Source organism: Falco biarmicus, chromosome 6 (genome assembly GCF_023638135.1).
Source record: "Falco biarmicus isolate bFalBia1 chromosome 6, bFalBia1.pri, whole genome shotgun sequence".
NCBI classification, from domain to species: domain Eukaryota; kingdom Metazoa; phylum Chordata; class Aves; order Falconiformes; family Falconidae; genus Falco; species Falco biarmicus.
In genome coordinates, this window is record NC_079293.1 from 56,299,535 (window position 1) to 56,322,243 (window position 22,709).

The following is a 22,709-nucleotide window of genomic DNA, read 5'->3' on the forward strand; positions in this document are numbered from 1 at the left end:
TGCAAAAGGCTCATGCTGTGTTACTGGCTTAGTAATTCAGTATTTTTCCCAAGATAGCCCATAATATTCTTTCACTTTCAGAAGCGTTCTATACAGTCTCTTTAATCCTGGAGACAGTGCTCTATTGTATGCACACAGGATTGTTGGCTCTATGTCAACAAAGAATGAACACATTATAGAAAGCCTGCCCACACTGTGTAGTCTATAATTGCTTGAAATACACAGCTCTGAAGTAAATTCACCAAAATCCATTTGATGGCCTCCTGTTTAAGATCTAGGAAGGATGGAAAAAGCAGGGCAAAGCATGTGGAAGTATGGGGAGAAAGGACAGCACAAGCGGATTAAAAGAAAATTGGAACAATGAGGGGAAAGGGGTAAGGACAGGTAATCGATGAGATAAAATGAAAATGTAAATAGGTTTTCACCACTAATTATACAGTAACATGTTTAGCAAAATATCTTTGCTCTGTCTCTGTTGCTGTGCTGTATTCGTGTTCCCCTCAACATCATATAGAACCTGTTCAACAAACCAAAAATCTCTTTAATACAACTCAATGCTACCAGGCAGTTACTTTTAACTCCAACATCTCCTTAATTTCAAGAATGGTATTTTTACATTTTCACTAGCAATCTCAGGATTAATCAAGGCATATTATTGCCAAAGGTATGGTGAAATCATCAAGCTACTCATGCTTCATATGAAAAACAATGTGGGTAATGTTTGGGAGCTCACAGGCATGTAAATGCTCTCATGCACAATTCTAGAAACTAGAATTATGAACACTGGTCCCAAAAGTTTCAGACTTTGCTGATGTACTTAGTGTGTGCAGAGTAGGAAGGGGAAAATAAAGGAGCCGCAAAGCAAAAGTATGTGTTGAAATGAAAAGCTGCCCTACTCTGCAGTCACAAACATGTAATTGGTGAGTAAAACCTGTGTAATTCTATTGAGTGGTCAGCAAATTCGCTAAATAATAGATATATAGAAGCTGAAGTTGGAAAGGAGATCTAACCTATCCTCCAGCTGATGAAGCAATGTTTCTACAGCCTCATTTATTTCTGAATATTGTGTTCAGTCCAGTTTTAAATTATGTAAATGTGAGACTGAACATATACCTTCAGAAAGCTCTCTGAGATTAGTGAAAAAACAAGCATCTACACTCGTCCCTCCCATTTCTGTACTTTAGTTTACTCTGCTTGATATGGTAAAGATCAAACTAATACCCACTTTGTTGCATTTTGCTGCTTACAGTTAGAACTGTTCTTCAGCAGTCAATTTCCTTTACAAGAAAACTCTCTTTAGTAAATTTACAGCTCATCATATGTAATTGAAATATGTGATTAAAAGAAAGGAAGCATATTTCCTAAGACCTGCTATTAACTTGTCCAGACATCCCACTTTATTCTTCATGTGGAGCATAACTAATCTGATGATTTCAGTGTCCCTTTGACCATAATCTGCTTTGACTTGAATTTGAAGATTGCTAGTGAAAACAGATGTGTGTACGTATCTGTATCTCAGCTATCTGCAAAGAGTATAATTTTCCCCCTACAAGCATTTAAAAAGAGATTAGAGGAGCAGAAAGGAGACAAAGGATGAACATCAAGGAAAATGCGTATGTAGTGAGAATTCTCTGGGTTAGGAACAATTATCTCTATTCTATTCTTGTTCATTTTGGTCTGACGGTACTAACAGGTCAGTTCAGCACTACACAAATAATGTAATAATAATAAAAATAATTAAGCAGTGGTTGTCTTGTATATAGCACGTGACACGTTCATCAAAGCTCCCTTTCAAGTCAGAATATAGCAAAAGAACCCCTTTTCTGATCTTCTAGACTTGATAGTTAAGGAATTAGAACTGTGATATGGATTGATCTTATTTCTGATAGAGAGCATGTGGCTGTTACATAAAGTGAAGAAAAGGTTAATTTTCTGAGCAGATTTCAGCGCTGTTCAGTTGTCACATCAGAGCTTTATGTGTGCATGCAGATAGACTGAATTATTTTTTGTACATTCTTGTATATAAGGATGTAATGTAAGGCTTTTTAAATTCACATTTGTGACTAATTCTGTTAATTAAACGCTGGATGGAAAATCCCAGAAGTATGACACAGAAAAACTGACCCACAGTACAGTAAGTTGCCCTTTGGGCGTATTCATGGTTTACTTACTAAACTATGACTTACAGAGCACCACCATTTTGAAAGCATTACTGGTCAGTAGGTATTTTATTAGAAATGGATGCATGTTTTAATTTTTTTTTATTCCATATACTATCAATATATAATTTGCTGGAGGTACATGATGGCACACAGAAAAATTCTTGAATTTTCTTCCTAGAAATTAAGAAATTCATCCTACAGAAAGGATGGATTATCTTTTTTAAATGTTAGAGATTTCTAAACAGTCATACCAAACGCTCTCAGTTTGGAACTTAGCAAGAAGAGAGAATGATATCCTTAATGACAGCTCCTGAAAGACAACTTTTTTGTTTGTTTTAACATATCATCAGTTCACTTAATTTCTTCTTTTGAGGTCACATTACAGGTTAGTTTTAGAGCCCACAATACTTTAAACATATAGATTCTGAGTAGATGAAAACGGGAGCTCGAAACAAATGATTAACAGGCTTCTTAAATATCCCTTCATCACATTCTAAGGACTTGCATGACTGGCAGCAGGGTCCTAGGTACCTATGTTAATTACAGTGAGTACTGAGATTACACAAGATAATCTAAGACTTTACAGGACCAAGAACAAGTGTTCTGTGAGAAGAGGCTAACATAGATACTAACACAGCTAGGAAGGACAGTGGAATGCTATCATATGATAGAAGACCGTTATCTGTAATCTTTCAATATCACTAGTATCTTCCGATGGCTCAGAAGAATCTGACATCCATACCTTGCAGATGCAGGGACCAATGCAAGGGTCAGCATTCACACTGCCTTTCACCGAGCAGTTGCAGGGCAGGCACTCGGGATACCCTGTGTAACCCAAGGCACATCTGTTACAGCTCTCTCCTGCATAACCAGTCTTGCAGTGACAGAAACCAGGCAACATATCTATGGGAAGAGGAAGAAAACATGAGACGTATTTGATTTATCATTATTATTATTATCAGGTATGTGTGTTAAGGGAATGCAAAGCAACACCTTTGGGAGGTGTAACATACGGGTGTTTACTGTGGGCCAGACCATCATGTCTATTTAACTCAGCATCCTGTCTGAGAGAGGCGAGAATAAAACATGCAAGGATGGAGCAAATATATAGCAATCTGAATACTGAGCTTCTAGAAATCTGCATATCTGAGATCTTCTAAACTGAAACTTATCCCTACTTCCTTGCATCCAACAGTCCCTGAAAAACTTATCTTCCATTAATTCACCTAAGCACCTTTGAACATGCATTTACTTTCAGAATCCATAAAGCTCCCTAGCAGTTCCACATTTAGCCATGTGTAGTGTGAAAGAACATAGTGTTAAACCTCTATTTATTGCCCTCTAATTTTCGTATCATAGAAAACAGCAAGTAACCATTCCCTACTCATTTTCTCCATGTCATCCGTGATTTTAATATACCTCTATCATATCCTGTATGACATTTTTATTTCATATGTCAAAAACTCCTAAGCGCATTTAATATCTCTTTATACAGAAACTGCTTTGCATGGCTGAAAATCTCTATTGTCCTTCTCTGCACTGTTTCCATTTCTAATAAATTATTTAAGCGGAAAAGAGTGCATAGTGTAGACCTATAAATGGTTTGATGATTTTTTTCAGGCTTGTTTTTTAAACATCAGTAATATTTCCTAAGGCTCTGTTGACCTTTTGGACTACTGCTGAGCCAGCATTGAGCTGATACATTCAGGGCACAGTCCAAGATAATTCTCAGAGTTGCTTCACAACTGATAGTGCCTAATTCAGATATTGCTGTAATCACTGTACAAGTAGAACTACTTTTCTCTGTGTTCTACCTTTCCTTTAATTGTTACAGAAATGCATCGGTTATTTTACTATCCAGCCACTGATTATCTTGAGATCTTTTTGAACATTTTGCAGTTCTTTAATTTCTCTATGCTGAAAGGTTTTGTACTTGCTAACTTTGTCACCCTCCTACTCATCCCTTTTCCAGGTTAAATATGAATATTTTCAGCTGTTCATATTGATCACCACTGTGAAAACGGTCCATTTATTCTTTTAACCAAGTACTAATCCATGAAAGAACCTTTCTTCTTTATTGTATTACACTGCCTTTTGTGGTCTTTGGTGAATGATCTTGTCAAAACTTTTTGAAAATCAAAATATAATATTAATCAAATGAGCCTTTGTTCACATGTTCATTGAATCCTTCAAAGAGATTCACAAGGCACATGTCCTCTGCAAAAAAATGATCTTGGTTTTTGCCCATTTTTGCCACAGTTCAGAAAAGATATAAATCACTTACTGTAATTCTACTGATTTGCTTGGTAAAGAAACCAAACCTTCTGATTTTAATTTCTCAAAACCCTCTCCCTTTCTTTTACAAATTGGATAAGCAGGTTCTATTTATGTAGTATTAATGTAAGTTTAGAAAAGTATTATAAACTATAATTAACACTTCAAGCAACTTCATTTTCCACTACATCCAAATGCCATGGATAAATATGACATATGCCTGATGAATTTTTATTCTTCATTTATCAGCCTGCTCTACACCTGTCACTTCTGTTTGAGATGGCTCTTCTAACTTGTTCCCATGAACAAAGACTCGCGAGTGGGAAATTCCCTAAGCTCTTATATTCACTGATACAAAGAAATAATCTAGCTTTTCTGCTGTGTCTTTTTTTTTCTTGAGATCTCTGGTTATAACTTCATTACACCTTAACCATATTTAACTTCTACTGAATTTGAATCTCTAGCTGTCTTTTTGATTCTGATTTATCTGTAGTAGTACTTAGCAAAATTTGAGCATTTAGCAAATTATTTCTTAAAATACGTGTGTATGTTACTAAGAGTATGACTTTCCAGGATCTGTCACAATGTATGTCCTTTTCTATTACCTTTCATTGGATATAACTTCTGCTTTTTCAGGGAGCTTCTTTTTTATTGTTTAATAGAGATTTTTTTTCGTAACTTAATTGCATTGCTTGAATAATTTTGCACTAAAAGAATGCATCTTCTCTGCATGTCTAATATGCAGTACATAAACCCTATACTTGCCATTAGCAGTCTTGGGCTATTCATTCTGATATTCTTTTTAAAGGTTACCTTGTTTTGAGAGTTTTTTTTCAGGAAGGCCTTCTCATTCCTACAAGAAAGTTGAAGTTGACTGCCCTCTGAGAGAGTTTTAAACAAGCTCCTGATGCACAAATCCAGAGCTTTTGATAGTTTCTCTAACTAGAAGTTTGAAGAAGCAGAGACCTACAGGTGTTTTAAATTATATTCTCTGTTAATCTAAACAGAGATGAAATTCAGTCTGTCTTCTCTAATCTTGGAGTCTCTTTGATCTCCTGTAGCACATCATATTGACTGTCACCTTCCTGATCTGTCCTAATTATATACAGAACTTCAGTGCATGAAATCTCTGTTACTTACTATCATGAAACCATGTGCTCCATGGGTTTTGATGCTTGTGGCCCAACTGATTCTCAGATTTCAGAGCTACCCTCCTCTCAAATAGCCACGGGTGAGGCCCCACAGCACAGCAAGCCACAGGCTCTTTTGTGATCTGGGTCAATGCTTCCTAGCTGAACAATCTTGTTTTACGAGAGAAACTTCTGTTCCTTCTAGATGAAAACACCCTGCTGTACACCAGAGTTCAACAGTAAAAGACAGAGGCAAGTTTAACTCTTTAGAAGTGAGCCAGTCTTATTTGAAAGCTTCAGGAACTCATTCTTAGTTATCATGAGTCAAGTCTCAGCAAACTCAAATTCAATTAAATGTCTCAGCATGGAACAACTCCCAAACTCTCATTTAAATGTATAGGCTCTCCTCCACTGCCCAGTCGGTCCATTTTTTCAGTTCCTCATCAAGAACCTTCCTTTCTCCTGCTCTTTCTCTGCAGTTGAGAAAGACAGACCAGGATTGGAAACCCCACTGTCACCAGCCCAGCAATGCCCTTCCTTATGTAGTATATGCAATAGCGGATAACCTTCAGCCTACCATCTATCAAGAGACCTCATGGTCCACAACAGAGAGAAGGCAGCATAGGCACTGCTGTCATATATTCTTCCAACTGTTATGCTTGTTGATATGGTTAGTCTGTAGATTTTGTTTGGCTCAATGCCTTCTTTCATTTACAGCACTTGCAACATCCAGGCTCTCACTGTATTACACAGTATGTAAATTCCTGTCAGCGTCCCACTGGTTATTTTTGACTAGGCTTCTGTAGTGCATATGCAGCGTGCACTATGTCAACAGCCCAATTACATTTTGATGTAGGGCAGATGTTTCAGGTCTGCCTGTTGCTGTTGTTGTAATGAACTAACACTTCAGCAGATCACCTTTTGCTTTTGGTCTGTCGCTTCACAGGCCTTGTTTGAATGGGGCTTTATTTGTTGAAGCTGTTATTCCCTGTTTTCTGCCTAAAAATTTTTTGTTTCTGCCCTATCTGTGAGTGTACAGAGGCTTTGAAAGTTCATCCTAGAGGATGAGTCATCTTGAAATACAAAGTTTTATCGGTTAGTTTTCTCCCAGCCTACCAGTCTTTCAAAACTGCGCAAAAATAAAATACATGCAAAAGCACACACCAGACCTTTGAAAAAACCTGCAACCCCAGGGACTGGCTTCTGCCATTTTCACTGCCGTTCAACAGTGTATAAATTCCGAAAATGATCTCATGGAAGTCAGTGGGACTGCTTGCTGAGCAAAGTACTATGAAGCCTAAAATGTCTGAGAACGTTTTTCAGCAAAAATAGACATTTGTCATTTGGATTATATTGTACATAAAGAGGCAATAGGGAAAAAACTTGACTGCATGATAGCATGCAGTGAAGACTGAGTCACAAATGTCAGTTTCCAAACCTCACAGCTCTTGCAGGTGCTTAAAAGCCAAGTAAAATGTCTATTTGTTAAAATCTAGCCGCTACAGCTTGAAACAAGAGTACTGATACACTGAGGAAGCCTAATTACTGGAGTGCAAAGTAGTTCTGAAAGTATAGGTTCCACCTTCATTTCTGTATGGACAATTGCAAGTGAACACAGTATCAGCAATGGTCAAGCTTACCTATTAATAGTACGGATTGGACATAGGTTGATAAGTTTTAAACCTACTGCCTGCCGGTTACAAAACCCAGAGACATTTTCATCAGTTGATTTTATGAATACCACGGTTTGCAAACATACTACGATTTATAAGTTTCTGGCTCCTTCTTTTCTATATTGCTCATGAACACATCATATAACATTGCTATGAAAGATTCAAAACCAAAAATATACCATAAAAGCTAGAATAATAATATTTCACTTCAGAATGCCGAGTGAAACATGTGAGGACAAAGTTATACCAGCCTGATAAAAATGGAACTTATACATGCTTAATATAGAAAAATACTTCTGAAACAATGGCTGGTCAATTATAAAGCAACTCCTTCGTGTCCTTTTCATATCTCCTGAAACCTGATGATCACTGCAGGATGCAGTATTTTAAATCCTCCTGTTCCACTTCATCAATGTACTAGTTATTACGGTATTTGCTACAATTTCCCATTTTAATTGTTGCTTACCTACAGTATTCAAGCACACAGCCTCCAGCTTTATTTTCCTTTAGAACTGTTCACAGTGACTTTATATCCCCAGTGATTTTCCTTATTATCATATTTCCATTTTAATTTAATGTTTTTAATCTTCCCGACTCATTTGCTTACCACACGTTTAAGAAGCATATTCCCATCTTACACCAAGCAAGCAATTTCTCCTTAAACAACCAGCCAGCAAACTCTGAGATGTATTTCAACCTACCTGGTGTGTATTTAGTATGGTTTACAGGTGAATAGATAGATTTGTTCAGTCAGATCATGCTTTCCAGCCTTTCCTTTATGTAGGCTCCCCAGTGCTTCAAACCCAACTGCTGCCCCAGGTGAGCAGTGTACAGTAAAAAGAATTTTATCAGGGTATTGAATACAAATTTGAGGTGAAAAAAAAGGTTAAAAGTGATCTGCTTTTAGGGTAGTTTCATGCTAAAAATTATATCCAGACCTGCTCTTGATTCTAACACCACCTCTTCCATCACCACAAAACCCTTTCCTCAAATATTTAAAAGGCTTTTAATTTCAACTAGCATTATTGTGTCTTTCCTGTTGAATAAGACTTTAAAATCACAAATCTGGCCCACTGGCCCAAACACTATAATCAAACATAACGTGCAAGAAGTGAACAGTTTTCCTAATCTGTTGGAACCTCATTTAGCACAGAAAAGCAAATAAACAGAAAAACAGGAAGCAAAGAACAGGACCATCGTAGGTAGAACAGCTACAAAGCCCAGTTGTGTGTAGAGCTGACTTAGTTTTGTTCTTGTGGTCTCAAAATAGGTAAATCAAATAAGATAAATATGTGGTTCTTCAGACTAGAAGAACGGCTGAGATCTGAAACTTGTTTGAATGCCTGGGGCTAGATGAGCAGGACTGGCTGCTTGCCAATGAAAGTAAAAGGAGGCAAAACAGAGAGAGATAATCTGATTTTGGATATTTTATCTTCAAGATGGTGGTATGACACATTTCTTGATTTATTAGAAAGACACAGTTAATGATCTTTAGATTAGATGGACGAAGACAACAGAGAAAAAGCAAGAAAGGAAAGGAAGGATCCAAACAGGAGCTTTATTCTCTTCCTAGCGAGGTCAAGAAAAGAGGCAGGAGAAGAATTTACCAGAAAGAAGATCGGGGGATTAAAAAGGCAGGAGGAGATACATGAAGCAAGGTGGTAAAGCACAGTAACCACGCAACAAGATTCTGGAAGCGTCAGCAGATTTAGAAAGCAACTATGAGATGGTTTAGATCTGTTGAATGCTCCAAGGCAAGAATAAAACACTATGAGAGCTCCTAATGACACTATTACTGACAACCAAACAAGATGGAAAAAATGTCTTTAGCTTTTTGATTCTCTCTTCCGCTGAGAGAAGAGCTGACAACCTGGTAACTGCCTTTCAGCTGCCAGGCTCCCGCAGAATGACCTGCACCAGTGGCCAGCACAGAAGGTGTGCAAAGGAGGACCACAGCAGCAACAGACAGGATCAGAGAGACCAAGCAGCTGCTTATCACTCAAGCAGGATGTTGCATTTCTTTGAATTAATCATTCTTCCATCTCAAAACCATAGCCTCTATTTTAGAAAAGCACTGAATGCTAGTAGTGGCAAATGCTTGAATAAAAGTTGTTCCATTTAAGAGTCTGAGCGGCTTCTTTGTTAAGTCTGTCATCTGTAACCTGTACACTCTCACCCACAGGTTTGGTACAGGCATCACACTGTCTTGCTGTGCTTTTCCCAGCCTTTGCATTCATCCTCTCTGCTGCTTCTACTGCCTCTCCTATCAGTTTGTGTGATGGGCTGTACTCAGGGAGGCTGCAGCGCGGCCTCTGTGAGGAGCGGCCAGGGCTGCCCCATGTGGCTCCAGCCAGTTCCACCAGGCCCACCACAGGGCACAGCTGAGCCCCTCAGCCAGGTGGGTCAGGGAAGGTCAAAGAAGGAAGGGGAGGAGGTGCTCCAGGTGCCAGAGCAGAGATTCTCTCTAGCCCCTAGAGGAGACCATGCTGGAGCAGATATCCACACTGCAGCCTGCAGAGACCCCATGAAGAACAGGTGGATATTACCCAAAGGAACTGCGTCCCATGGCAAACCCATGGTGGAGCAGACTTTCCCTGAAGGACAGCAGCCAGTGGGAAAGATCCACGCTGCAGTCAGAGAAAAGTGCAAGGAGAAAGCAGTGTCAAAGGAGGAGGCGGCATTATTTTTAATTTTTGTTTTTGTTTGTCACTATATGAATGTATTTAAATTGGCAATAAGTTGCATTAATTTACCCCAAGTCAAGTTGTTTTGCCCATGATGATAACTGGCAAGCAATCTCCTGGTTTTTACTTCATCTCATAAGATGCTTCATCTTATTTTCTCCCCCTGTCCTACAGAGAATGGCAGTAAGAGAGTGGCTGGGTAGGCAGTTGCAGCCAGCCAAGGTCAAAGCACCATATACACCACTATGACAGTTAATCAGTACCATTTCACTGAACTGATGTAATCAGTACATGATTACATCAGGTTTTACACCTCTGGATCCTGTATTTGCATCTCTGCTATGCTGCTTTTATGTTCCATTGATCTCTACTTCAAAAAAGATTGCTACAGTACCTTTTGTCAATAGATTGCAATTAGCCCCATTAAAACATCTCTTAAGAACTCTTGAGTTTTGTTACCTTCCTACAGTATTTTCAGAAGTTTGTCAACAAAAGAATCAGAAAAAATATGACAATCCACTGTTTCCAAAGCACAAGGAAACAGTTCATTCTCTATTTGAAGATAGCTTTTACAGAGCTATGGTGAACAGCTTGCAATCCTAACTATAATAATAGGTAGCACATAAACACGACACCTTTCAAAGTTTTTTTTTTCTAGGTTTCAAATGGAAATATGCTTAGAGAGGAAAAGACATTAAAACATTATGGTTGTACTAGTTTTAATCTTTGCTGTAAAAGAAGAAAGCTCTCTAAAGCCAAAATTCTCCACTATATTCTATGGGGAGTACTCATCCAAACATACACAAGTTTGCAAGCCATGAATCTGAAAGAAATCTCAGCAAATTTGGGAATTTAAAATCTGAATTTCCTAAGAATGCAGGTGATGAGTAAACATAAAAAACATATGATTTTTTTAAAGAGATATCACAAATGTGATTCAGCTTTTCCTCTGATCATTGCTGAACTTATTCTTTAATATCACTGTCTTTTAGGGATCTTACCTCCTTCTGCATGTTTCTCATCTTTGACACAGGTGTCATGTAAAGACCCATTTGGATCACATGAACACGGCTGGCATGGATCTGGGCTATCTGGCAATACCTATAAAAATAGATTACAAAATAAAAATCTTACCTTTAATAATTGGAAGCTTTTATTTACTTCTTAAACAAAAAATAGGAAATAATTACTTCTGTGTAGGTAGCTTGCACTTTAACATAAATGAGATGGTTGCCAAGCTTAGCCCATGCAATTTAGGATGAGAGGAAATTGCCTGAAGTTGCACCAGGGGAGGTTTAGATTTGATATTAGGAAAAATTTCTTCACCAAACAGATTGTCAAGCATTGGAACAGGCTGCCCAGGGAATGGTAGAACCACCATCCCTGAAGGTATTTAAAAGATGTGTAGATGTGGCACTTAAGGACATCGTTTAGTGGTGGACTTGGCAGTGTTAGGTTAATGGATGTAACTGATGATTTTAAAGGTCTTTTCCAACCTAAATGATTCTGTGATTCTATTAAAGTTAAATTTTTATTTTTATTCAGAAACATTTAAGTTATTTAGACACAACTATGTTCTCAACTTAAAAAACAGGTGTAGAAATAAATAAGACCCTTGTACAATTAATATCAATAAATATAATGAAATAGATTTTAAGCATTCACTACCTAAAGTAATATTGACAAATAATTCAGTTATTCTGGTCAACATGGTTCAAAAAACTAATTAAAGTTAGTAACTGAACAAAAAAGGATAAGTGAAGAAAAATGAACATTAGACATTGGAAGAATTTCTTTTTGGTTTTGGAAAGGTTACCTCAACCAAAGTTAAACCTTGGTCTAATATCACACTGGGAATATAAACTAGAAGTTCTGCATGAACTTGGTATATATACATACTGTGGATACACTATACACACAAACACATACATATGTAAAATCCCAATCAGCTGGATGATAACCTGATTCAGAGGAAAATACCAAGCAAGTGCCCTGCTGTTGAAGAGATCAGTACTCCTTTTCTCAAGCTCTAAGGCTAAAACCAGTATATCAGGCAGAATGTAATTATTGTTATTTGCTGATGTTTTCTGCATTTGAAGATTGAACACCAATCAGACTAAAGGCCATGATTTACCCAACTGAAACCATACAGACAAAAGATCAGGAATTTAAGCACAAACTAATAGTGCAGCTGTCTAAAGCACAGGCACAGCCCATATTGGCAATACAACTAATAAAAGATTCATCTTCTAACAGCTTCAACTTAGATGAAAATACTGCCTTACATGATGAAACAAACACAAAAAATAATTCCCACTGCACTGAAAATGAAAGGCATTCATGAGACACTATAGAATTTCAGTGGTTATTAATTCTACATTACATTTAAAAATAAAAATTACAGACTGTTTTTCTCAGATATCACATACAGCAATATTTTTTTGATCTGTGATAACTAATCTTGAAATTCATTATTGAGGCAAAAGTTCTGTTTACAGGACCACATCCTTCTTTAAATTAAATTGAAATACTAGCTGGGGGCCCTGACCTCAAGTGTATTTCTTCATATCAACACAATTCACTTTCCTATTTCTGCGAGTGTTGACTTTATAGATTTCCAGCTGTGAAAAGCAACTGCTACACTGTCAGAATTAGAAGTTAACCATCATAAAATGGCAGTCCTAACTGTGTCATCTCTTTTTAATAACTTAACTCCCCATGCTGAAGCAATGGTTTGAACACTGAGCTTTACAGTGAAGTGACAACAGATCATGCATTTACCCCTTTAGGTCTGAAGTAACCGTCAATGCAGGTCTCGCAGTTAATGCCGCCAGTGTGGCTTGTACAATTCACACACACTCCACCCCCAATGTATTCTCCATGAATGTTCAAACTCTGATTTCTGTTTGCAACATCCTGGTCATAGTAACACTCCTCAGTCTTCCCATGACAGTTGCATGCTAAAACAGAAGGAACTGCGTTAGCAAATACTCTCTGGCTGGAGATGCCACACTGTTACTAAGGTATTAAAAAGAGCTGGTCAATGTTTTAGCATTGGTGCTGCATCCATTGTCACCAACAGCACATCTAAGCATTAATTTACTACTTCAGCTGAGAAAAGTAACATGGTCCATCACAAACAAAGCTTGGAATTCTGTATATTGTATTTTTTTTCTCAATGTTTTGTCTGGGAGAGTATGGAAGTTGACCGATATACCCTAATTATGTTCTTTGTGAGGTTTTTTAATGTTTTTTTTCTGTTTAAATTGATAGTCCAGAAACCTTTTGTTGGTTGCACACACATATGGTTCACGAAAGAGCCAGCTAATTTAAAATACAAAAGGAATTATAAAGAAGGCAGCAGAACGGTATGAGTAAATTAAAATAATTTCTATGAAAGTTGAGAGACATCCTAAAACCACTTGATTTGCGCATATGCATATAAGAACTGGGTCAGAACAAAAGGATTCCAAATCTTATAACTTCTTTAGAAGTTCAGATTTGAAATCCTAGGTTTCAGGTCTGCATGCAGGAGAGCTAATCTAATAAACTGCTGCTGTGAAAATGAGGTAGCTCTCACCCTTTCTCCCCCTGTGGTATTAAAACATTCATTTCCACATAAAGAGAAATTCAAAGCTCATCAACATTGTAGGGAGTCATTCTCTTCACATCTGAACCAGATCCCAGGGAACTGCTTCCACCATGAAAGTACAATTCACTGAGGGTTGAACAGGCCATAAGAAGTGTGTCTCAAAAATTAAACATGAAAACAAATGTTCCCTGATTTCATTCCAGAATGTATTCCCAGTGCAGACACAGTCCCTACTGAAACAAAGATCTCTGTAACCAAAGTTTACAGGACACAAATAAGCAATTACTACTTTTAATATGGGGATATCTGCTTCTTTTTATTTATTTTTAACCACTCATGGTAAAACTATAGCTGCCATCCTACAATTGAATAAGCACTCACATGTAATGGAGCACTGAATTTTATTATGTTCAGAAATCTAATGTTATGTGACCTTTGGGAGTAAGATGTTCAAGTTCAATTATGACTATCCTTACTACAATAAACCTGAAAATGCAATTCCCACCCTGTGAGAAGGAGGTATTTCAAGCTATGTTTTCTTTCCATGTTGGAAAACTCGATACATTGTTTTTTCCATTAAACTCAGAAACTCAGATTCATTTTGACCATGTAAAAATATTTTGTTTCAGCAAGGCTAATATATGAAAGTGCCATTTATATAAAAATAATGCCATTAAATTTTAATTTATTGAAAAATCTGTAAAAAGATTTTTAGTTATCGGGATACCATCCTCTTATTTTATCAAGATAAGATGACCATAATTATAAAAACTAAACCACTTGAAATGATTTTTTAATACAGTATTCCACCAATATCAGCACGTTACAATAAAATGTTCTGAGTTAAATAAAACTACAATTCTACATGTAATTTTTCTGTTAATTCTTCATGAACATGTGGTTAGAAATAAAATTAATAACAAAATCATGTAGAACCCAATTTCAGTTTTCACCAGCAGCTGCAATAAAATTTCTCTTTTGTACTGCTTTCAACTTACGTTCACATTCGTGCTTAACCAGGAAGGTGCCAGCATGCCAAGGCTTTTGGTTAAAACCAGGACAACACCGATCACATGTCTCTCCGCATGTGTTGTGTTCACACTGACAGATGGATTTCTAATTTAAAAGAAAAACAAATATTTACACAATGTGATGATTTAAAGAATCTGTCCATGTACATAATCTGCATTCCAGTTCAAATTATGAAAACATTAAAAATGGTTATACTCTTTTATTCATTTATGTATCCTGCATTCACCGAGAGACAGAAGAGTGTGTTTAACTTGTATAGTTCTATTTTAAGAAAACAGCCACGATGCGAAGGAAGACATTTGGCCAAAGCATGACAGTTGCCCAGTTCAGTAAATAAGCCAAAATGCTGGTAGCCCTCAGATACAGCTTCACATTAGAGGAAAACTGATCTGATAGCTAACTTACAGTAGGAGGAGCGAGCCATTCTCCACCCTTCCCTCAGATGCAGCAATCCTGCAGCTGCAAAGTGAAATCAGTTTTGTTGGCTGATCCAATAAAAATTAGCTTTAATGTTCAGCTTTTTTTTTTTACTGGATGAGTCAACTCATCATGTAACCTTCTAACTGCACAACTAATTCTATGTAAGGGGCAGCAGGAGTTTTTAAACTAATCTGAGATAAGAGCAGGACCAGCTTTTCAGTTACTCTTCAGTTCCTCAGCAGAGCACCTTAGTCCCAGCTTAGTACCAGCATGAAAATATTGCTGTAGGGAACAACCAAATTCTCTGAGCCACAGAAAGAGCTTGGAAAAGATAAAACAAACCCCATAGTTTGGAGAAGTGAGGAGCAAAAATTGCCGTCCTTATTGTTATTCAGTGGAGGGGATTCTTTGTGGTCCTTGTGAAGCCACTCAAGGTTAAAGCAGCAAGGTAATCCAGAGAAATTCTGTGGCTCACAGGACAAAGCATAAATCTTGCAAAACAAGGTTAAGGAATGCTTCAGATAAGCAAGGCAGTAAATTCAAGCAAGTTTATTCTTTGTAATGCTAGGGGAAAGATTCATTGTGCTAAGAACTACCTCCATGATGTTTCTAAGCCAAAGCCCACCTATGTTGGTATGGCTCAGTCCGAAGAGTATCCCTGGAGAGCTAAACCAAGTACTCCAAATCTTTTATGGCTTGAGATGTTTTACTTAATGCTACTTTTCATACCAGCCAGATGACAAACATATTTGCCATCTTTCAAAGCAAGACACCATGCTTGTCAAAATGCTTTTATTTTATCCAGTAGCCAAACTATCTGAAGTATGTATCAATTGCAGTAACAGCATTTATTTTCTGAGGTAGACCCAATTCTGACAGATGGCACTGAGACAATGCTGCAGTTTGATAACTAAGGCCATCTGAAATAATAGTTCAACACTTGCTATACACAGAAAAGGCTTAGAAGGATTAAACTGAGGACTTTGTAAAATTTTTACAAGGATCCATGGAAACTGCTTAGAACTGTAAATGCATTCTCTGTAAGATGTCTTCTAGCTGTTTTGGTTTTTTTTTTATTAGTTCTTACACAATGGCTTAATGTCATATACAAACAAGATTTTCTGTTAAATACTACAAAACTTACTTAAGTGAATAGTATATGAAGAGATCTCACATTGTGGCACATTAATAATACTAGTAGATTGGAAATTCTGTATTAGTGATAATGTGTGCATAGGTTTGGACCATCATTATCACATTATATTTCAGTATTTCAATTATACTTATGTGTTTCTTAATGGTGCAAAAAGAAAGCAACAAATTGGAAGACATTATAAACAGTTCATGATTTTCTAGACTAGCTTAACTGATCACTTAATTATTATTTCCCACATAGTAAATGTCCCATTCTAGAACCAACATTTGTTTGCAAGTATCATTAAATATTTGACAGTCATTTAGGAAGCACCTTGATTAATATTAACAAGGAAAAGAAAGACTGAGTATTAGTGTTCATCTCTAGAGCTACACAACATAACCCAAATTTCTGTTGTTCCTAGGAAACTTTCAGTATGGACTGAATTATCTGAAACCTATTCTTTCATTCCAGAGAAAGCCTCCACTGACATTGTATGAATGTTTATTATTCTGGTTGCCAGCACTGTTACATCCTGGCACTGCTTCTGTCTATTCTTCTAAGCGAAGAGCACACATATATTCACAGAACTGTGAGGAATATCAAGATTTTTTTTCTCATGTTCCACCTTACGAATAAAGCACATTAAAAAAAAAAAAAAGAAAAATACATACATTGCTTGCTGGATCCAGTGGACAAGCCTTCGCATGGCCTGAACATATACACATGCCTCCAACAGAGATATCTTTTATAGAATAGTAATACTGTAAGACAAAACAGAAATTGAATTGCTAAGTGGATTGTAAAATGCAGGTGCCAAACTACAGAATTCATTTCTGGAGACAAAACTGTCAGATCTTGTTTTATTTCTTTTTTGATCTATTACAAATATAGCAGACAGTGTAATCCAAGCTGCATCTTGATCAACAGAATCAGGCTTAGTGAAAGAAAGGGTATAAATTGGCACAGTTCCATTTGTTTGAAGTCACAAGAGCAATGTCAATTTATACACAGCGTACACTAAACACAAGATAGAAAAAGGCTATATGCACACTGGATAATGGAAAGTCAGATGCAATAGAATTTATTCCCTTCAGAAAACATGAAAAGGAAAAGGCATGACGATGGGGAGAAGAGAAAAGCTAAAACAAAAACTAAGAAAGAAACGCCTTTGTTCACCTTAGCTATGTCTCACTTGGGCATTCAATGGACTCTGGAAAGCACTGTTTTTCACTATTGGTCTTTTTGAATGACTATGGAATAGTCATCGTTACTGATATTTAAATAACTTTTGACCTGTTGCTCTGCCATTTGAACATCTCCACTTTTACTTTGGTGGGGATTAATAGCCCTGACCGGAAAGAAGAATGGAAAGTTATTTATAATCATGTATTATGACATCCATGAAAAGTGAATCACATGCCATCTTGCCCATTTTCATCTGTTTTGGTGAGGGTCCTGTAACATCCTAACTACTGGCTAATCAAAACTAACATAAGCTATTTGCAAATTTTGCTGTTTCTGTGTTCAACCTCTTTTTCAGATCATTGGTAAACACATCTAACAAAACAGGAATTCATATAACTTACAGTTAACCTTCTACCACACAGAAAATATGTCATTTGTGGCTACCCTTTTCTTCCTGTTTTGTGGAATACTAGTTTGTCTAATGACTTCTATTGGGAAAGCCAGACAAGGATGGCAAGTTTCCACTGCTCCTTGTTCCTTTGACAACAGTTCCCTTGATATGGAGAGATGCCATACAGACATTATTGCTCTTTGTTGGCTTGAAAAATCTGTGCATCATCCTGCACTAGGTTTTCATGAGTATACAGTGATTTTAAGTATGAATAAAATTTTGTGTTTCTGTTCACTTAGAATAGAAATATTAAATGTGTACCCTTACGTAAACACAGTTTCCATGATTAGCGAGGCTGTAATAACTATACTCAATTGGAAGAGTTTCTGTGTTTGCAACAAAAAACAGAATGGCACATACCAAACTGTCAGAAATAGCCAGCACTCTGTGTATTTAGAGGAAGAAACGGAAACAAGAAATGTGGAACAGAAGAAACAAATTTTCTTTGCAGTTATCCATCATTGATAATATTAACTAAAGCCAAGAATAACAATACTCCCCCTTCATAGGACGGCTTACTACAGTAGTACCCTAAACTTTCCAAAAGGAAAATAAGATGACCAACAGAAAGAGGAATACAGCAGAAAGAAAAAGTGTGGAAAGGTATAAATTCCCTAAAACAGCTTTTTGGAATTCTAAGTAGAAAACTGAGGAAAAATAGGGTAACACAATATTTGAGCAACAGGAAAAGAGGAAGATGTGGCATCAGAAGAAAGTGTAGACTGCAGAAAGAAGATACAGGGGTGTGCACACAAAAGTAACAGTAGAGAAGACGGGGGTATGGTGTGAGTTTGAGTGCTGTCTCCATTCTTCTAAGCTAAAGCACAATGTAACATTTTTACTGTTAGCAACCATCATATAACAATGTTAGAAGCGTTGCATTCGGGCCCTATTACTACTTATGGTACCACTAGTAGAAAATACGCTCAAAATAAGTGTTCAAGGCATGTTAAAGGTAGAAAAGGATTGAGCAGAAGAGGTATGAGGACATTATCTAACAGCAACTACTTGCCAATTATCTGCATCCAAATGTTGCAGCCAAAGGAGCTCTGTGGTTATGTTAATAAGCATGTTATGTGTGTTAATAACATTAAGCAGAAAAGATAAAATTGTTGCTTCTGCTATAGAGAAAATAACAAAATGCTGTGAAGAGGGAATTCTCTAACACCAGGATTTTGACAGATAACAACAGGTATTCATCATCTCCCAAAATTTCCTATGGGGAACAAAGGCAAGTACAGCGTTTACAAGTGTAAGAGAACTTCTACACACGCATGCCTACTGTCTTGCCAGAACTTACCCTCCTTGTAACAATAGGATCAATTTCAGTTGGATCTTTGTGTGCAAACATCATTAAATCAGCATTTAGAGTCCGTATTCTCTGAAATCTCAGGCGAATAAACCGAGCAGAAGTGAATTCTAGTAATACGCGTGAAGGATCATCAGCACTAGGCCGTCCATTAATTAGAGAAGTGTGAATCTGAAAAGAGAATTATTAAAGTAAAAAGGAATTAGACAACAGCAAAGCTGCTATGATTATGCCAAGAAATATTACAGGCACTGTAAGAATGCCTTTGCAAACGCAAAATACCTTCTTTCCTTAGAAAGCAGATTTCCCCCCCCCCCAGATATTCCATGTACCCACAGACTCAGTTATGGAGAGGCTTTACAGTAAAAAAGTTTTGAGCAAAGGAAAGATGATATCACCAACAGGAAGACTATAGCACAAACTGCATACGTGTACCAAAGCCCTACAATAGCTTCTATGCTCCAGGCAACTCATTTCTCCTCTTCTAGCCTAAAACAGGTATTTTCAAGTTATTGAACAACCAAAGGGCTCAACAATTTTGAGTTAAAGGAACAGATACTTGGAACGGGACTCAGAATTCAACAGGGGTCAGTTTGCACCTCTTAGAGTGGTCACCATCAAAAGGCTTTTGAACTAAGTGTTTTCTAAAGTCAGGATAAGGTAACTTTTGAAATACTGAAAGCTACAGCTGCCACAAAATGAGTCACAATAAGCATTCATAAGCATCTCCCTTTTCCCACTGTCTCTGCACAATACATCATTTCCTTTGAACGTTGTTGTCAGTGAGTTGAAGCAATTTCCTGGGTTGCAACTGTTTTTACCTGGTCCCTAAGGAAAGTCTTTATCACTTCTGAGAACTCTGTTCAGCATTTGTTTTTCCAAAGGCACTACCAGTCTCTGTTTACACTGTGGTTTCTGTAAAGATTAACCCCCTTTCTCCGCCTGCCCTATGCTAAAGTCTTCTTTAGAAAGAAATCTTGTAGGTTAGTGCGCTCTGTGGCTTTTCCATAAAGAAAGAGACTCCCTGACCCCAATTGCAGTATCAAGGGCAATGAAACAAAAATAAGCAATCTTCTTCCCCTCCTGTCATTTTAGCTGATCATGGCATACATTAGCTGCAAATCAACAAAATAAAACAGATGGGCTGCTACAGAATTGTTCTTGGGAAAGGCCTGCAAGAAAAAAAATGTCAGCTATAGCAAAATATTGTTAATGAGCACCTAAGGGGAGGGAGGAAAGAAACCATTAATTTACCTATATTCTGGAGTGTTAAAATTTAATTGGGGCATTTTTATTACAGGCTGGTACACTGAAATAATGTTCAGATGCTGAGCCAAACGTGCAGAACATTAGAACAAATAAAAGAATTATTAGTTCCTTGCAATGAACACGTGCACCTCGCCTCAGTGCTCCAAGCGAGAGGTCAGGTCCACACAGCCACTTTCTATCACTGAACATGATCATATTACCTCAGTTTCAAGCAAACAGCTGCACTGAGAATGCCAGCTGGCACTCACCCAGCAGTGGCTGCCTCACACTGAGGACAGAGACAGCAAATGCACTGCTCCCAGAAAAGCAGTAGCTCTTCCTTTCCTGGAGTTTTTGCAGGTGCTGGATGGAACGCTTATTGAACAACCGCTGTCTTGCACTGGCTACGTGATACTATTAACTTACTTATTTTCACTACCAACAGGGAAAGCCTAAACATCATCGTGTCCAGCATCCTACTCCACTATAATCCCAGGTACACAAAAACACCAGGAGCGACTCTGCCTGAAGCAACTATCAGTCATATCTCACCTAAGTGTGAATCAGCTCCTCTAGGGTTCTGCCATGTTATCTCCAGGAATAGGTGACACTGCTACCTCCTCCTGAGATCACAGCAACACCTGCACTTCAAGCTCTGACTCGGTTTTGCTCATGACTACAAGTAATTAAATTAGACAGTTGGCTGGCAATGAACAGCATAAAATGCTACAAAAAAGAGAGGGTACAAACAGAAGTTTATAATAAAACCCACAGAGGAAGCAAGGAGGAGCTCCTGAATGAGAAACATCTGGTTACAAGCAGGACAAAAACACATGACCAGATAGAGCAAACTGCTTGAGCCCCCGGTGAAAAGAGGAGAACATGTGTGGAGAGTAAACTTCAAAAGAAGCCTGGAGACAGTGGCAATATGTCCAGTGGGAACTGATATACCCTTCCAAAAGAAGAACATTTTTGGCACGAACACATGCCCAAAAACTTCTTTGCATAATATTTACCTGTAAATAAGGAAATACATTTCTTCTGAGTGTTTTTCACACCATCACCTCCTCACTTTAAAGAGCATCCAAGAGATCTCTCTCTTACAGGCATCAAATGTAGGCAGGTTATGGTTTAAAACAGTAGAATACAAAAGACTGAACTTTGATATTCCAGAGACAAAGAAGAAATGTATCTAAAGTAGTGCTGAAAACATCCCCTAGCTCACCCTGAAACACCACCACCACCATGGCTATAAGCAGCGTGGCAGTCTATCTTGTTAAAAATACAAAAAAATAAGCTTTCAGGGATGTGGGGAGAAGTGTGCAGGTAAAAACCCATGTATCGGTATAAGCAAGCGCCCACAGGGAGTTAAAAATATGAAACACAGACACAGCTTGACCCCAAACGACACAGCTGACAAACTGCAGTCATATCTTTTGATTTCAATTTTTTAAAAAAGAACAATTTTAGTCTTCAGACACTGATAGGAAAAAAACCCACCACATTAGAGTGGTAGTTTTACAGAATTAAAATGTAAATTCACAAAACAAGAGGCATCCTTTTCAGAATAGACCCCCTTTTCAAAAGGTCTCATGGATCTATCTGCCAGTAGCACATCTATTTGGCAAGGCTAAACCAGTAGAGAAGATGACTTCCATTTATATTGTCTTTCATTCTTGTGCTTAAATGTTTCACAATTTCATTTTAAAACAACAAACAGATTATTTCTCATAATTAATGAAATGCAGCTATGTCCTGCATAAATCTGGCACCTGTTCAAACACGTACACCAAAATGACACTGAGATTAGAAAATTAAAACTGGATAGTTTTAGCAAAATTAATCTGAAGGGAAAATTTTACACAGGCAAAATTAATTACTCTAAACTATTTCTCCTCCTCTTAACATCTGTGATGAAATCATTAATTTCTCCCCAGTAACATTTAGAATCAACTTGAAAAGTGTCCAAGTTGTTCCTATTCCTTGAAAAGAGAGTAAGAAAGAAACCAAGAGTACTTTGGGAATGTGTCATTAATCAGGAATAAACAGTAAGAATTTTAAATAACTTTTGAAAAATAAGTTTAAGTAGAAATCAGATTTAAAATATTTCCTGTATGATTCTCGCAATGAGACGTCATTGTGTTTTTCCAAGGCACACCATCTCTTTTCATCTCTCTCCACGATACTGCACCTATTTGTAAGACACTCTTTGTATGACAGCACATTTTCAGTCAAAACAGTAACATGGCTACTACCATCCAAATATTTTTGAATCAGACATGAAAACTATTCCAGTTTTCAGTTCTCAATATCCATCTATGACTATGCCATCCAAGATGAGGATAGTACTTCATATATAGCTCCGAGTCCTGCCAAGACTAGCTCCATTTTCACACAGGCAGCTAAGGCAC

General features: G+C 37.4%; 1 protein-coding gene across 1 annotated transcript in view; it reads right to left on the reverse strand.

Annotated features, from left to right (window-relative positions):
* Window positions 1–22,709, reverse strand: part of LAMA2 (laminin subunit alpha 2) — a 377,372-nt gene that overhangs the window by 212,657 nt on the left and 142,006 nt on the right. Inside the window, exons 5-10 of the mRNA XM_056344337.1 lie at window positions 19,042–19,221; window positions 16,777–16,866; window positions 14,514–14,631; window positions 12,705–12,883; window positions 10,925–11,024; window positions 2,905–3,065 (exon numbers count right to left, since the gene is read on the reverse strand). Coding sequence (XP_056200312.1) covers window positions 2,905–3,065; window positions 10,925–11,024; window positions 12,705–12,883; window positions 14,514–14,631; window positions 16,777–16,866; window positions 19,042–19,221 — 828 coding nt within the window. The remainder of the gene's footprint in view (window positions 1–2,904; window positions 3,066–10,924; window positions 11,025–12,704; window positions 12,884–14,513; window positions 14,632–16,776; window positions 16,867–19,041; window positions 19,222–22,709) is intronic.